General features: G+C 46.0%; 1 protein-coding gene across 2 annotated transcripts in view; it reads left to right on the top strand.

Annotated features, from left to right (window-relative positions):
* Nucleotides 1–10,611: 10,611 nt before the first annotated feature.
* RIPK2 (receptor interacting serine/threonine kinase 2) overlaps nucleotides 10,612–17,473 on the top strand; it is a 67,456-nt gene continuing 60,594 nt past the window's right edge. The window contains exon 1 of one of the 2 annotated variants that reach the window (XM_033934543.1): nucleotides 10,612–11,184. In XM_033934543.1, the coding sequence (XP_033790434.1) occupies nucleotides 10,892–11,184 (293 nt within the window). In that variant the 5' untranslated portion in view covers nucleotides 10,612–10,891. The remainder of the gene's footprint in view (nucleotides 11,185–17,473) is intronic. The other variant, XM_033934544.1, reaches the window with a different exon arrangement.

The raw sequence follows: 17,473 nt of genomic DNA, 5'->3' as shown, positions 1-17,473 counted from the left end.
ATCAGCAAAAAAATTATTAGCCTAGTGCTGGAGATACCCCATGGAAGTACATTTATAATAGGTGCACAGTGGTGGCTTTGGTCCCGTTTTGAAAAGTTACATTTTTAAACGTATGGAGTTTTTTTGCCTATGATACAGAGCAGGACTGGCTTAAGAACTCATTGGTTTGCCATCCGTATATTGTTGATAAGTTGAGGCTTTTTCTCCACCTATTATAGATGACATCTACCCTCAGATTCTACATAAGGCACCAAATTGGGAACTGATCCAAGATGTGCACCCAACTAACCCTCCCTTTTATCAAGCTACGCTGCAGAGCAATGCAAGCTAAATGCTGAGTTGCCCATTCTATTCCTATTGGCAGCTCGCCATTTAGCTTGTGCTACTTGGCATCACAGCTTGATAAAGGGGGGGGTAAATTTGCTAATGAGACAATTAGGTGTCAGTAATTGGATGCTAATTGGCACCAATTTCAATTTGCATGCACATCTTCCTATGTGCTAGTGAGGTGTGAAAGTCCCTCTTCAAGGGCCGCAATCCAGTCGGGTTTCAGGATTTCCCCAATGAATATGAATGAGATCTATTTGCATGCACTGCTTTCATTGTATGCTAATAGATCTCATGCATATTCATTGGGGAAATCCTGAAAACCCGACTGAATTGCGGCCCTCGAGGACCGATTTTAACATCTAGGGCTCCTTTTACTAAGCTGTGCTAGCGGTTTTAGCGCGCGCTTAGCACATGCTAAATTGCCGTGCACACTAGACGCTAATGCCAGCATTGAGTTGGCGTTAGTTTTTGGTGCGTAGCGCGGGGTTAGCGCACGCGGCAATGCAGTGCGCACTAAAAATGCTAGCGCACCTTTGTAAAAGGAGCCCCTGGTCTATAACAATGTGCATCCAAATCCCAAAGTATGCAACCCAAAAGGGGGAGTGGCCACAGAAGATGCATGGGCAAGGCAGAAGCATTCTTAAAATTTGTACACAATGTTACAGAATAGTGGGGATGTGCCCAAATTGGGTGCTAGGAATTAAACCTGTTTTTTCAGCAGGCATAAATCCTGGCATCCAAATCTGGGTGCTGAAATCGGCACTTAGTTATATTTTACAATGGGTGCTCATCTTTAAGCTTTGAATTTTTATCAGCACTGATTTTGAATGCTGTTTACTGAATCTATTAGTAAACTGCACTGTCAATTTACAATGGAAACTTTGTAGATCGCAAGGGCACAGCGGGTCGATCGCGGAGCCCATCCCGGGCTCCGAGATAGACTCGCATGGCCTTTGCGTTCTCCCTGCTTCCCCGATGCCAAAAAAGCCCAGCGCAAGCGCTGGGCCCACAAGCCTTCCTCCATCCCCCAACGTCAATTCTGACATCGTAGAGGAAGTTCTGGGTTAATCAATCGCTGACTTGTTGGCCCAGAACTTCCTCTCCGTCACTGCTCGTGTTGAAACATTTAATTTTAAAAACTCTTTGCAAACGACCATCAAATATCTTAAGGAAATTGCTAAGTGTGTTATATGTGCCTATGTTTTACATAAATGGTTTCTTTTTAGCAAGAGTCAAAAAAGAATTTTAAGTGGTTGACAAGGAGTGCTCCCGATAGGCCATAGACGGATAGAGATTGATTTAAAATAAGTAAGCCAACAATTTTACACCAAGAGGGGGCTGGAGAAAAAATATTTTGCCCCCGATATAGATTTCTGTGGTTTCTGAACTTGCACAGAATAAAAGGGTGCCGGTAATAAAGTGTGCAGACAGGGAGATTGAGTTTAAAGCTACCTTTCTTGTTCCTGCAGACCAGCCTTGCAAAGTACCGTAGACAGTGCGAGTGAACTGCAGATAGAAAATGAAAAGCTGGGTAGAGACGAGTCCTAAAATGGTTTTACGACTGCATGTTAATCACTGTTTACTTAACTACGCTGTTAAAAAAAACAAGTGTGTGACAGCTCTTCTTTGCTTACATACTAACCTTGCAAAGTGCTATAAACTGCGCATGTAAACTATAAAGGGAAAATAGATTGTTAAGGATAGGCTCTATAATAAATCTTAACCGGAGTGAAGTTTAAAGAAAGGGTAACCTACCGCGTCGGTGTCTCTTCATCCAAAAGAAGCGCCAAAAGTCTGCACATGGGCAAAGATAAGCTATTTAAAGATCTGCCAATGTACGTGATTCAGAAATGAATGAGGAATGCACCCATGGGGATATCCTGTCAGCAATTGAAAACCCTGGAGTGTCAAGATCTCAGGGAAGGAAAAAAAAAGTATTTCCTTGGGGCTTACTTATCTGCACCTTGTGTTTATACAAAAAAATAATGAACCAATCCTGCATTACTAGGATGAAATGGAAAGTACCGTATATACTCGAATATAAGTCGATCCGAATATGTCAAGATCCCCATTTCCCCCGACCCCCCCAAAAAGGAGGAAAAATGGTTGACTTGAATATAAGAAGGGGGCTTAATATTCAAGTGCCATGCCCTTCCAGGATCTACACCCAGTGTCCCCTCCCTCATGCCCTCCCCTGCCAGGCTCTGCACCCAGCCATCTTCCCTTCCTTACCAGGATCTGCACCCAACCCTCTTCCCTCCCTGCCCTACCAAGCTCTGTACCTAGTCCCCCTCACTCCTTGCCAGGCTCTATACCCAGCCCCCCTCACTCCATGCCAGGCTCTATACCCAGCCCCCCTCACTCCCTGCCAGTTCTTGCGGTGGCCATTCAGAGAGCAGCACGGGGACGAGCAGGAAGCAGGAAGAGCTCGACCCTGTCAGGTGCGCCGCCAAAAGGGAACGGGGACGGAGAGCTGCAAAAAGGGAATGGGGATGGAGAGGCTCAGCATGGGGCAGGTTACAGAAAGATTGCTCCTGCCCCGTAAACCGCTGGACCACCAGGGATTAAAAATGGCAGGTAAGTGCATGCCAGGGGGGGGGGGAGGGTTAAAAAAAAGTTAGTCAGCCGGGACAGGAGGCATCCCTCCTGTCCAGGCCTACCGTATTGTCTGGGAGGGGGGTCGGGTTGATGACCCGAATATAGGAAGAGACCCCCATTTTTGGGCCATTTTTTTGGCCCAAAAATCTCGTTCTATATTCGAGTATATATGCTTTTAAATACTGGAGAAAGAAAATAAGGGACTTAAGGTTTTGAATAAAAGGTGAGAATATTTATGAAACAAAGACAAGGAGATGAAGTGATAGTAATTATATAAATGACAGCTCGAATTGATAAACTTTAATTTTAAACATAACTTTGTGGATCCTGAATGATGAAAAAGTATGTACACGTTTTTATTTAAAGTTTTTTAAAAATTATTGTTAAATGTTTCAACACGAGCAGTTGAGCTATTTATTTTACTGTCAAGTTTATAATGAGTGCACTATCATCATTCTAAATATCTAGTTCTTCAGACATTTTACACCACAGATGTCTTAAATTTGTTATAATGAATAAGCATGTAAATAAGGCTTTAGTAAGTTTAAGTTTAAGCAACATTAGCCTCTTATTTTTGTTTTTCAGTTTCACCATGGTATCCTCTTAAGTATGGTTATTTAATTTGCCTTTTTTAATTACCCTTTTGGAGAATGCTCTTACCATTTTTGATTTTATTATTTTTATTCATTTAACACAATCATGTTTTTATCCATCGATGCATGTCCTAAAGATGTTTTTATTATCATTAATTTTTTCTATTAAATTCATTCATTCTTCATTTGTTCTTAAAATTCAAATCATTTATATTTGATGCAATTTAGAGACACTTGTCCTTTCATTAGCTTTTCAAGTTTTTATGTCATTATTTTCTATTAACAGTTTACAGAATGGTCCATGAGTCATGAAATACAATAGCCCAGGTGAACACACACTGATATCTTGTTCACTTTTAAATTTTGAGAGTAGTAATCTTGATTTATTTCTCAATGGTTTTTCCATATTTGAAAAGACTCATTGTTAAGAGCATTCTACATTAATTGAAGGTCTTTCTGATTTTAATTCATTTCATATATTTTATTTCATATGTTTTAATTATTTATATTAAACATGTAATATGTAATTTTTTGTTTTACTTATATCTTTGTTGTAATATGTAACTGTTTGAATGTTATTGGTTTCAATGTTTTTTTCAGTTTACAACTGTCCCCTGAGGAAGGTGATGGTATCGCCGAAACTCGGATCCTAGTCAGGACTTTGTCTTTTGGAACTTTGTTTGTTTTAAACTTTGATACAAACTGCAAATAAAGGATCTCTGACCATTCGGTTGGATTTGACATCTCCAGTGCCTCTTCTTGTTAGTTTTGCTTTGCTTCGAGGCTTGGTTCCTTCTTTCCCCTTCCCTATACACTTTTGAAAGAATCTGATCAGGGGAATTTAACATGTCTTCATTTTCTTTCCTTGAATACAAAAGACTGCTGTAATTTTATAATTACTTTACATCTCTTAAATAAACTTGAATATTCTGCTTTATTGAAGCATTCAGTGTTTTATATCCAATTTAACAAGTCTGCTCTTCTGCATAAGAGAGGAATTTTCATCCTGTGGAACTTCTCCTGAACCTGTTTCCAGGTAAATAGCAGCTGTCCTGGATAGTACTCATGTATACTTAACCAAGGAAAAATAGGACAAAATTTAAAAAATATTATTAGTGAAATTCTGAGTTATTCTAAATTACTGATGGATAGAAGCACTTTTTTATTACCATTTGCAGCATGGTCAATTCTTCTACCTCTATCCTCTTCCCCACCAACCATCCACTTGTCTCTTAATTATGTCCCCAGAATCCATCATCCCTGCCATTCCATTTTTCCTCACAACAGCCCCTTGCTATTTACCTGGCACATCCTCCTACTGCCCCCAACATCTGCCTCCCTCCCCATGCCTCACTATCTCTTAGTTTGCTCCATTCTTCACATTCTGCTCCCTGCCTCTTCCCCTCTTTCTACCAGTACCATTCTTTGTCTTCCCCACCCTCCCCAGTATCTTCCTCCCTTCCACTGAGCTGTTGTATCCTAGTCTTCCAAAGCAGATTATTACCAACTATGTGGTGAAAATCCACCTCTACACTTCTCACTGCTCCCTTCTCTGATTCCTGTAATGCCTGAAAATTGGGTATGCAACAAAAATCTTGGGGATGATATGCCCCATTGATGATCCCACTGTGGCTAATCATATAACACACAGTAAGTGAAAACTCAGGATTGTATTATTCCTTGGCATGTACTCTGTGTCCCAAATGCAAAGTAGAAATTTGTAGCATGGCATCAACAGACTGACCAATAATCAGGGCCATTTCTCTACACATTTGATCAGAATTCCTTCACCACTATGTAATCCCACTATGAAGGGATGTGAGTACCCATTTCATCCATATAACCTCCAGCAGGGGAAAAGAATTACTGAACTTGAAGAAATATAGTCCCTATATGCTCAAAAAAGTAATCTGAACATTCTTGATTTTTAATACACCTAAAAAAACTACTTATTAAAGCCATATTCTGCTCTAGTCTACACTCGACAGCAGTGTATCGCAAACTGTGTGCTGCGGCACACTAGTGTGCCTTTTGAGATTTTAAGTGTGCCATGGCTCACAGGGCAGGGAGAGAGGCTATGGCGCGGGCGTCAGCTGACTTCTCCTACCGTCGCATATGCCAGGACTGACTTTTACTACTACTACGGTCGCCTATCTGCCGAGACTCTTGCCTTGCTCATCTCCGCGTCCCCAGACCAGCAGTGGCAGCTCTGTGTGCTTTTAACTTTGGCTCAAAGCTGCCGCTAGCAGTAGTTTAGCCCGATTTCATCAGGCAGCCTCGGGGCCTTTGCTAGGCCAGCCCGCATCGCATCATCGAAGTGGGCTGGCCTAGCAAAGGCCCCAAGGCTGCCTGATGAAAATGGGCTAAACTACTGCTAGTGGCAGCTTTGTGCCGAAGTTAAAAGCACACCGAGCTTCCACTAACAGTGACAGGAGAGGAATTGCTGGACAGGGAAGGGAGAAGGGGTACTGCTGAACATGGGGAGCAGGGAAGTAATACTCTGGACGGGGGGAGGAGGGAAAGGAGAAGTGGTAATGCTGGACATGGGGAGCAGGGAAGGGGTATTGCTGGACAGTGGGAGGTAAAAGGAAGGGAGAAGAGGTGCTTCTGGACCTGGCAGAAAGGGAGGGAAAGAAAGGGGAGGGGAGGGTGAGATGGTGCATGGGGAAAAATCATGTTGGGTTGGGGGTGGGAAGGAGGGCTGCCACTGAGGGAAGAGAAAAAGGACAGAGAGAGAAAGCGTGCAGGAGGCAGAAAGTGTTGGACTCATGGAGAGGGCGAGATGGATGGGGAGGACAAAAAGGAGGGAAGGAGAAATGGTACACTCTGGGGAAGGGGGAGAGGGCAGAGAGTGAAAAGTTGGACTCATGGAGAGAGAGAGAGATGTTGGTTGGGGGAGGGAAGGAGGACCAGAGGAGAAGCATGCAGGAGGAAGAGAGAAAAAAATGGTGGATTGGTGGAAAGGAGGGAGACATGTTGGACTGGGAGGAGGGCCAGAAAGGAGGAAGGGAGATAGACTGCAGGGGGAAGAAAGGAGGAAGGGAAAGAGAAATGTTACACTGGGGGGAGAAGGAGAGATGACTAAAGTAAGGGAGAGATATCAGACCAGGGAATAGAAGGGAAGGAGAGGAGTCTGGTAGCGCTATACAAATAATAAAAGTAGTAGTAAAGAGAGATGCCACATTATGGGAAGGAGAGGAGAGAGATGCCAGACTAGGAAGGGGGGAAAGGAAGGAGAGAGATGTCGGACCAAGAGGGGGGGGAGAGCGATGTCAGACCATGGAAATAGGGAAGGAACAAGAGAGAGATAGGAAGGAAAGACATGGAAAAGTATTTTTTGAGAAGAAAGCAGAAAAATGAAAATATTGAATGTTAAGTTAATGCCAAAGATGGATGCAAGGCAGAAAGTGAAGATGGAGAGAAAAACAGTCAATGGATAAGAAGGCCCTGGAAAAATAGTTAAAAGCACAGAAAAATAAAGTCACCAAACAACAAAGGTAGGGAAAATGATTTTATATATAGTAAATGAAATGTGTCAGTTTTGAGAATTTATATCTGCTGTGTATATTGTGTGTAAATGAAAAATGAATGGAAAAAAAATTACATTACAGTTAGTAAAGGGGTGGGATCTGGGGAAGAGTTTAGGTGGGTCTAGGGTGGAGTTTGGGAGGTCTGTGGTTGGGGGTACCCAAATGATATTAGTTAGATTTCCCTGCTGGCACGCCATACTGGCATTTCAGGGCCTGTCTGGAGGGCCTCTGCGAATGCATGTGCGTGATGTCATCACGGCGACATCCGTACACTTCTTGGTGCCTCAAGTCATGGCCACTACCTTTAGTGTGCCCCGGCTCGAAAATGTTTGAGAGACACTGCTCTACAGAATTTAAAGCAAGCTGGGGAGCATGATTGCATCTACTGATAGTTTTATTTTAGTTTCTGTGTCTAGACCATTAAAAGGCTCTTTTACTAAGCTACATTTACGTGCTAACGTGGCTTAAATCAACATACATAGCTGGATCTCCAGGACCTAGGGCAGGCCACCTTAAGAATGGAATGCTCTTTTATGACAGTAGCAGGCTGTCTTTCAATAGGGAATCCCCATGCTCTTTCACCCGTCTCTGTAAAGTCCCGCCCCCTATGATGCAGTACTTTTCTTCTGTGGGTAGGATTGGCAGAGAAGGACCAATGATGTCAGCATAAGGGCAGGGGACTTCCTGCAGAATGACAGAAAATGAGTCAAAACAGTTGGTGCAAGAAACAGACCTAAATGGTAGGCAAGACAGTGTAAGCTGCTGCAGGGAGTGATTGTGGGGGACTGAAAGAGGCATAAAATACAATCAATATGTTCCAGAAAGAAGCAAAATAAATAGTAGACAAAGTGAAATGAAGTATGTTAGCACCTAAGTACCACAGATACATGTGTAATTTATATAACCGTCTATAAGTCTATAACTTATGCGTAACTTGCGCATGTAACGTATACATGTAAGTTACACATGCAAGTTACACATGTAACTTATACACATACTTACATGTGTATAAGTTACACATGTAACTTATACACATACTTACATGTGTAACTTATAGATGGTTATAAATTACACATGTATTTGTGGTATTTAGGTGCTAATACACTGGTTCTGTGTCTGATGCCTAACATTTAAGCACGCATTTAAGCTGTTATACTAGTATTCTGTAAAAAAACATTAGGTGCCTTCCTAGGGTCAGAATTGCAGTATCCTGACACATCCTGCAGGATCCTGGTAGGTCCTGTACTTTTGATGAGGAATGAGTGCAGGGAATGGATGTTTCCTGCCATATAGGTGGTGAAGGGTGCTGAATCCAGATAGATACAGCCTTTCCTGGTGTCAGAATTACAGGATCCTGACACATAAGGCAGGATCCTCTGCGTTTGATGGGGAAGAAGTGCAGGGAATGGATGTTTCCTGCCTTATAGGTGGTTAAGGGTGCTAAATTCAGGGGATATAGCCCTTCCTGGGGTCAGAATTGCAGGATCCCGACACATCTTGCAGGATCCTGTGCTTCTGATGGGGAAGGAGTGCAGGGAATGGATGCTTCCTATCTTATAGGTGGTGAAGGGTGCTGAATCCATGGAGATACATCCCTTCCTGGGATCAGAATTGCAGGATAATGGTACGGTGTATTGCGCATCCAGCCCTAGCCCTCTATGTTTAGGAGGCCAGTCTGCTCTTACTCCCAGGGAGTTCTGTCAACCAATTCTTGATGCTATATAAGGGAGGCCAGGTGGCACTGCTAGAGCCAGAATGAGGGGGCTGGGGTGTACTCAGGTAGGGTTACCAGATTACCCATTTGGATTACCCGCCCAGTTCCACCCATCCCCACCCCATCGTGCCCCAGTCCCACCGCCAATCCATTCCTAACTCTGCTCCCTCCCCCCTCCCCCGCCTGCCGGGTTTTCAAAAGCCGTCCGGATCTCCAGATATGTCCTCGAAAGGAGGACATTTCGGGGGGAATTCGGACATCTGGTAACCCTACACTCAGGTATCCCTCAAAGCCACACATAAAGCAAAACCATGCTGTAGCTGGTGTAACTGCATGCAGAAGTGTTTCACACTTCTTTTACAGGATGTCTTAAGTTAATTTACACTCTGGGTTAAAGTTGAAAAACTCATGTCCAAGAAACATGAGGAGAGGGCAATAATCTATAGTGCACCTTGGAGTCATGTAACTTTTAAACACAAGCATTTTCTGGTAGTAGACAGATTCTACTTTTTCAACAGTCTCACACATTAGTCCATCCAGAAGGTGTTGATCTTCTCCTGCTGCAGGTTTAGAAATATTAATGGAAGGAGGAGCAGCTACATCCTGCTGCACTGTTTAAAAGACAATAACATTAACTTGCCTAGGGGAGAATGTGGCACTGTGGTTAAAGCTACAGCCTCAGCACACTGAGGTTGTGGGTACAAAGCCAGGCTGCTCCTTGTGACCCTGGGCTAGTCTCTTAACCCCCCTCCCCCCCCCATTGCCCCAGCTCCCCAGGGTAAACAGTATAAAAAATTGAATAAATAAATCTGAATAATTAGTTTCAATAAGATTGACCAGGTTACTAAAATTCTAAATCCAAAGTATTGCTGTTCTTTTTTTTTCCTCTGTGCGATAAGCTATAGCCTATTTTTATTGCCCCTCTGGTTGTCATTCTGCAGGTAGCCTACTTTTACTGCCCCTCTGTCATTCTGCAGGGATTCCCCGCGATGACGTCTTCTCCTTCTCTGCCGGTCCGCCCACACAGGAAGAGAAGGGGTGGGACCGGCAGAGGAGTGGGACCGGCAGAGAAGGAGAAGACAGCTTTGCAGGGGACTCCAGTAAATGCAGTATGCTATTAAGGTGGTCCACGATCCTGAAAAATCCTGCTTTATTACCAGGATCTCAGTACAAGTCAATGAGGATCCTGGGAATCCTGGGTTTTTTTTTTTAACATGTTCCCTTGAAAGGGGTATATTATAACCTAGTTAACACTAGCATCTTAATCACCTACTTTTCCAATGGGTCCTATACTATACCGTGATCGGGTAACCTCTTTCTGCTCATCTACGAGTACACCCTTAAGTGAATTAAGCGGCAATGGCTGGGAGGGTGTAGATGGGCTGGAGTAGGTTTTAACAGAGATTTCAGCAGTAGGAACCCAAGCACAGTACCGGGTAGAGCTTTGGATTCTTGCCCAGAAATAGCTAAGAAGAAAAAATTTAAAAAAATTTAAATTGAATCAGGTTGGGCAGACTGGATGGACCATTCGGGTCTTTATCTGCCGTCATCTACTATGTTACTATGTTAGTTAAAGAGGTGGGGTGGGAGAAAGAGTGAGATAGTGCTGTGCCGGAAAGGATGGGGGGGAGGGAAAAGAGGAAGAACGAGAGAGAATTAATAGCTTTGGGAAATAGGAACAGAAAAGAAAGCGATTGTGGGTCGGAGGAAATGAGGAGAAACAGTATGTGGGGTGGGGAGGGAAGAGGAGCAAGGAGAGACAGTGCGTGGGGGAGGGGCGCCTAACGAGGTCCCACCGCAAACGTTTTCAAGCCGCTGCCTTTGAAAGCTCTGTATATAGTACTACTACAAAGCATGTGGCATTCAGAGCTTTGCATACCACCGTAACGTGCAATGCGTGTGCACAGGATCAGGAAGTAGAACCGTGGGAGGAAATAGGAACTTTCCCTGAGATTGTTTCACTTTCACTTTCTGTTCCGGTCTGTACTGCGGAAAGAACACGAGGAATTCGGGTGTGCGTCTATTTTTATCACCGTTCAGGAAGGAGAAAGAGCACAGGCTTGTAGTACTGACTAGTTGTATGAAAGGATACAGTGTAGACCATTACTTCCCCTTCGGGTGAAACGATGGAGCCCTGCGAAGACAGTTTTAGCAGCGGCGCCGCCGCCGCCTTGACTTGTATCTCGTGCGGCGCTTCCCGCGGGTGCTCGTCCCCTCCCCCCTACAGTCCGGGCCAGAGGCCGAGCGTGTGCAGCGGCGGCATCTGCTGCGCCCTCCCCGCCGTCCCTTACTCGAAACTCAGCAAGCTCAGCTTTCTCGGCAGCGGCGCCTACGGCACGGTCTTCGTCGCTCGCCACGCCGACTGGAGGGTCCCGGTGGCCGTCAAGAACCTGGAGTGCCAGAGGCCGCTGGCCGAGAGGTGAGTCGGCTCCCCGGTCCCTTTTGTGCTGCGGCAGAGGAAGGCCCGCCGTCCGATTTGGCCGATAGCGGGGAGGCATGGGAAAAAGCAGGTTGCTGTTTACTTCCTTGCCTGGAGCATCATTTCAGATTTGGGCTCCCAAGCCACATTTTGGCTGAAAGCCCAACCTTTTACCCGTACCAAACGCTGTTAAGAGTTCTGCCTCCTGACAACTTTATTCGGATCTTTTCCAGTTAACCCCCGCCACCCAAAAAAAGAGGCGCGATCTGTAGAAAGTAAAGTGCCACGCCCCCTCCCCCCCCCCCCGTCGGAGCCCTTAAAAAAATGGTCGACAGTTTATCCTATTTTTTTATAATGTTAAGTTTCATATCCTCTTTCTTATAATCTTTTTTGGGTGTTCCGACGGGGGGGGGGCGTGTGGGGGGGAACCCCCCCCCCTCCTCTCCCCACACACTTTACTTTATACACATCGCGCCGCGTTGTGGGGCCGTTGTGTTGGCAAAAGGTGGCGGGGCTTAACTTTCGGCGCGTCCACTTTTTCCATTAGTGGCGGGGCTTATCTGGAAAAGATCCCTTTATTCAATTGCATTTGCCGATTTCTCTCTTGCCCGTAACAGCCAGGGAAGACGTTGAGCCCATCCTACCCTGCTGCGGGACTGGGTAAAACGCGGGCCTCGCGGATCTTAACTGCACGGCCTTTAAAAACCTGCTTATCTCGGTTTTGGCAGCTGTGGTTTGTAATTTCAGTGTTTTTTTTTTTCTGACGGACGGACCTCGCGGATGTCTATCACGTGAGCTTAACAAGAAAACGGCCAATGGGGTCTGCAGTAATCTCACAGATCCCGCTCACCCCGAGGTGAGCAGATTTTTAAGGGTGTGCTGTTAAGATCTGCGTTTTACCCATTCCCCCCTGGTGCCTGCAACATTCAGAGAATGCGCCACCCCAACCTACCCTGCTGCCAGGTTGAGTGGCTTTTATGCTGACTGCCAAGCTGCTTAAGCCTTCTCTGGCTTTTGTGGGGAAATACTGTTATTGAATAAAGATGTCAGGGATCTGGGAAATAATACTATTTCTTGTACAATCCCATTCTTTTCCTAAGTCAATCCCTCCTCACAGATCTCTTGTAGGAAGCTTCATTTGCATAGTTTGACTCCTCACTTACCTCTGGACTGCCCTCCAGGTCCTCAGTTGTCTTCCTAGAAGCAAGACAGTAGGAACTTGTCTTTTCTGCTCATCCGCTATAATAATAGCGTGAATGCTCACTTCAATCTCCGTGGCAGCGTGCCGCACATGCGCAGTGCCTGCCTCATTTGATTTCCTGCCCCGATTTCCGACGCTGGCTGACTTCCTGCCTTGTGACTACGCTGCCATTGCCGGGACATCTCTTCTTCTCACCCCTGGACCAGCAGCGGCAGCAGCCGTGATTTCATCAAGCAGCCGCGGGGCATTTGCTAAGCTGGCCCACTTCGATAATGCGAGGCGGGCCAGCCTAGCAAAAGCCCAAGGCTGCCCGGGCTAGCGGATACTGGAAAGGGGGAGCAGGGAAAGGAGAAGGGGTACTATTGGATAGGGGGGAGGTAAAAGGAAGGGAGAAGGGCTACTTACTGCTGGACAGGAGGAGCAGGGAAGGGGTGCTGCTGGACAGGGGGGAGGTAAAAGGAAAGGACAAGGGCTACTGCTGGACAGGGGGAGCAGGGAAGGGGTGCTGCTGGACAGGGGGCAGCAGGGGAGAAGGGCTACTGCTGGACAGGGGGAGCAGGGAAGGGGTGCTGCTGGACAGGGAGAAGGTAAAAGGAAGGGAGAAGGGCTACTGCTAGATAGGGAGAGCATGAAGCAAAGAAAGAAAGGCCTCAGCGCCCCATTGTGCTAAAAGTTTACACATCTATTCTAGCACCCGTTAATGTAATGGGCTTAAACACTAGTCCGTCTTTTTGCTATCTTGCGAGTCTTCCTTTTCATGCTGCGGAGGATCTCCTTGGGGGTTAACTCTGGCTGCGGGAGACCGCAGACTTTGTGGCACAGAGTCTTCTTCCAGTGGTTGATTGCTTTGTAGTGCACCTACTTGGATAGCCTGTATTCACAGCTCAGGAGCTCAGGCCACCGTTCCCATGGGAGCATAGCTTGCTAGTGGGTTTGAACGCAGGCTGCGTGGCTCTGTGGTGGGTCATCCAGGATTTGGTTTGAGGTCTCCAGCTGAGATGTTGGGCTGAGAGAAGTTCAGAGGAAACAGTCCAGTTTCCAGGCTTATTGAGGCAGAGGATCTCCCTGTAAGCTTTTTCAGCTTCCATCTACCAAAGCAGTTCAAATCTGGACTTCATTCTCCAACCTGTCCATCCCAGACATGAAAAAACTACCATCCAAATTGTCCGTGCACTGCAGCCCCCTAGACAACTGTCCCTCTTATCTCCTCACTACCGTTCCTGAACAGATCGCCAGTTGGATTACCAACCTCCTAAATAACACTCTAAATCAAGGCCACTTGGCAGAAACAATGGGTAAAATAGCACTCACCCCTATACCGAAATCACCAAAGGCAGATCTCTCCTCAGCCTTAAACTATAGATCTTTCGCAGGCATACCCATCCTGACAAAAATCATTGAGACCCATGTGTGCAAACAGCTCACAGCCTACATTGAACAACACTCATGCCTCCACCCACCCCAATTCAGATTCCGTCAACAGCACAGCACAGAACTTCTCCTCACCTTGATCACAAAAACCAAACAACTACTCAGTACAGGAAGTCAAGCAATACTCCTCCAATTTGACATCTCAGCAGCCTTTGATTCAGTAGACCACCACCTACTACTAACAAAACTGTCAGAAATTGCCATAACAGGCACAGTGCTAAGATGGTTCTCAGATTTCCCACAAAACAGGGAATACATGGTCAAACTGAACGGAGAGATCTCCAACCCCTGGAAAGCCTTCTGTGGCGTGCCACAGGGCTCCCCACTCTCCCCCATCCTATTCAATCTCTTCATGAGCTCTCTCAGTAACATCAAGTTTTAAGACGAGAGCATATTATCCTACACAGATGACATCTTTCTCCTTATTCCCATAACCAACAATCACTCGGACATCACCAACAAAGTCTCACATAATATTGAAAGAATCCAAATCTGGGCGACTACCAACAAACTAAAATTAAACACAACTAAAACCAAAGTTCTATACTTCCAGACACCCCAACAGACGGCACCAACAAGCATCACTCTTCGATCCGGCAAGACCCTCCTTGTAGAAAAATCCTTCAAAATCCTAGGTTGCATCCTGGACTCCTCACTTACCATTGAACCACAAATCTCCAGTCTCCGAAAGAAATCCCTCTATACCTTGAGACAACTAAGACTAATCAGACCATACTTTCACCACTTCACACCTTAGTTGTACAACTGATGATACTATCACAACTGAACTACTGCAACTCCATCTACATGGGAATCAACACCACTCTGAGTCACAAAATGCAACTCATCCAAAACACCGCTGTCAGACTAATCTTCAACTTGAGAAAATATGACTCGATTACAGCCTTCATCAGGCAACTGCACTGGCTAGCCATCCCATCACGAATAACCTTCAAAATTTCATGCATCATTCACTATACTTTATGAAAACTCCGTGGCTCCTCTCATCCAGCTCTTCTTCAAGGCAGGGTCTACTTCCTGCAGAACCCTCAACAGAATACTTCTAAATCTCCCTTCTACAAAAAATCTGCAATACAAACGTGTTTTCCACTCCATGCTCACCTTTCTAGGCGTAAAAACTTGGAATGACCTAACTGAAATGACCAGAATGGAAACTAACCACACCATATTCCAGAAGAAGCTGAAAACTCATCTGTTTGACACTTAATCACCTATATCCTCTCCTCCCCCTCCTGCCCACCTCTTCTTTTCTCCCACCCCTCCTCCCCCTTCTCCTTCGCCCCCCTCTTTAAGTCACCTTGAGCCTACCTAGGTATGAGCGATGCAGAAATAGAAGATTAGATTAGATCTTGTAGCACTCAGAATGACACAGTGAGTACAGGCTGATAACCTGAGAGATTGATTTTGGAGGATTTGGTGGTTAGTCCTAGGTCCCCCCACCTCAAAAATTGTAAAATCGCCGTTTTTTTTTTGTTGGTTTTTGTTTTTTTTTGGGGGGGGGAAGTTGGTGTGGGTTTCCCAGGCTGTTTTAGTGCTGAAATCACTCCCACAGTAGCCATCATGGATTTAAAAGCTTTTATCTGCCTCATAACACCTTGTTTTTGTTAAAAACAGGTAGGAGGCTTTCAGCATTTTTAGGGGAATGGTTGAAAATCACCACAGATTGCTGGGTGCTGGACATTCTGCGGGAGGGGTACCAGCCAGAGCTCTATTGTTCCCTTCTGGATCTCTTTCTGGACTCCCCAATGGGAAAACCAGAAAATGCATCAAAGGTCAGAGTGACAGTTCAGAGATTGCTGGATATCAAAGCCATAAAGCTTGTTCCGGAGTCATACTTAGGCTCCAGCAGATACTTGATATACTTTGTTGTGCCAAAAAGAGGCTCCGAGGACTGGAGACGTATCCTGGATCTCAAAGCAGTCAATGCGGCCTTCAAAATCCTGCAGTTCCAAATAGAAATGGTGAAGTCAGTGATAGCATCAGTTACACCATGGGAATTTCTGGCTTCTCTGAATTTAACAGAGGCCTACCTACATATTCCCAGAGCACAGGAAATATCTGAAGTTCTATGTATTGGAACAGCATTTCCAGTTCATGGCTTTACCATTTGGACTGGCTATGGCACCTCGGACCTTCACCAAGGTGATTGTGGTAGTTGCAGCACACCTCCACAGACTCAGTGTTCAAGTCCATTTATATCTGGACGATTGGATCATCAGAGCATGGTCTGAGTCCAAGGGATACCAGGTGGTTTGCCAGGTGATCCAGCTGCTGCAGAAACTCAGCTGGGTACAGAGCCGGATTAAAGGGTAGGCCCAGTAGGCACGTGACTTGGGCCCAAAAACATCAGGGGGGCCCACTGGCATTAGGGAAAAGCAAACCCTGGCTGTGTGATGAGGTGTAGTAAGCTTGAAAGGGGACAGGTTTAGAACAAACGCTAGGAAGTTCTTTTTCACTCAGAGGGTGGTGGATACATGGAACGCGCTTCCAGAGGCTGTTGTAGACAAGAAAACATTAAATGGTTTCAAAGAAGGTTTGGATAGATTCCTAGAAGAGAAAGGGATTGGGGGGTATAGATAGGTATAGACCATTGCTCAGGCAATGGGCCTGATGGGCCGCCGCGGGTGCGGACCGCTGAGCAGGATGGACCTATGGTCTGCCTCAGCGGAGGCAACTTCTTATGTTCTTATGTTCCCTCCCTTTGACTCCCTCGCTGCCCTCCCGCCACCTGTAAGCGAATTGAATCCATGCCGCGGGTCTCTTAACACTGTGTGTGCTAGCTTCCCTTCTCCTTCCTTCCCCTCATGACGTAACTTCTTGTTTCGGAGAAGAAGGGAAGTTGGCACACACAGTGTTAGAGACCTGCGGCATGGATTCAATTTGCTACAGGCGGGAGAGAGGGCAGCGAGGGAGTCGAAGAGAGGGAAGCTTACATCACCTCACCAGGCAGTCAGGGGCCCAGGAGGAAGAAAGAATCTGTGAGGGGAAGAAAGATGGGACCAAAGGGGCTCCTTACCATGGGTGGCTTGCTGAGCGCTCCTCGAGCTTCGGGGCTGGCAGGCGAACATATTAGGAGCAGCCCATTCGCTCCCATAGCAACAGCTCTTGGTAGTGGCAACATTCACAATTCGCTGCTCTGCTGGCATTGGGCCTTCCACTCTGCCAGGTCCTGCCTTCACAGAAACAAGAAACAAGTGGGACCCAGCAGTGAGGAAGGCCCGAAGCCAGCAAGAGCAGTGAGTTGTGAAGGCTGCGCTGCCGACAGGTGTGTGAAACAGAGAGGGAAGGGGAGGGGGAGAAAAATGATGTTGCACCCAATTGGGGAGAGAGAGGGAAGGAAGACCAGGGAAGGGAGAGGAGGGGAAAGAGATGTCAAGACCATGGGAGGGAGGGAAAGGAAGGAAAGGAGATACAAGACCATGAAGGGAAGCGTCATCCTATCTCAGTGAAGGCCCACTCCATGTGAGCCATTGCTTCCTTATGGGTTGATTCTTCAGCTGTGTCCCCAGAAGAAATTTGTAGAGCCGCCACTTGGTCTTCTTTGCATACATTGGCAAAGTTTTACAGAATAGATGTGATGGCCAAGAGGGATTCTGCATTCAGATCTTCGATCCTAGTAGCATGCTTATCAATCCC

Source organism: Geotrypetes seraphini, chromosome 2, assembly GCF_902459505.1.
Source record: "Geotrypetes seraphini chromosome 2, aGeoSer1.1, whole genome shotgun sequence".
Lineage (NCBI taxonomy): Eukaryota > Metazoa > Chordata > Amphibia > Gymnophiona > Dermophiidae > Geotrypetes > Geotrypetes seraphini.
This window is presented reverse-complemented; position numbering and strand designations above follow the sequence as displayed.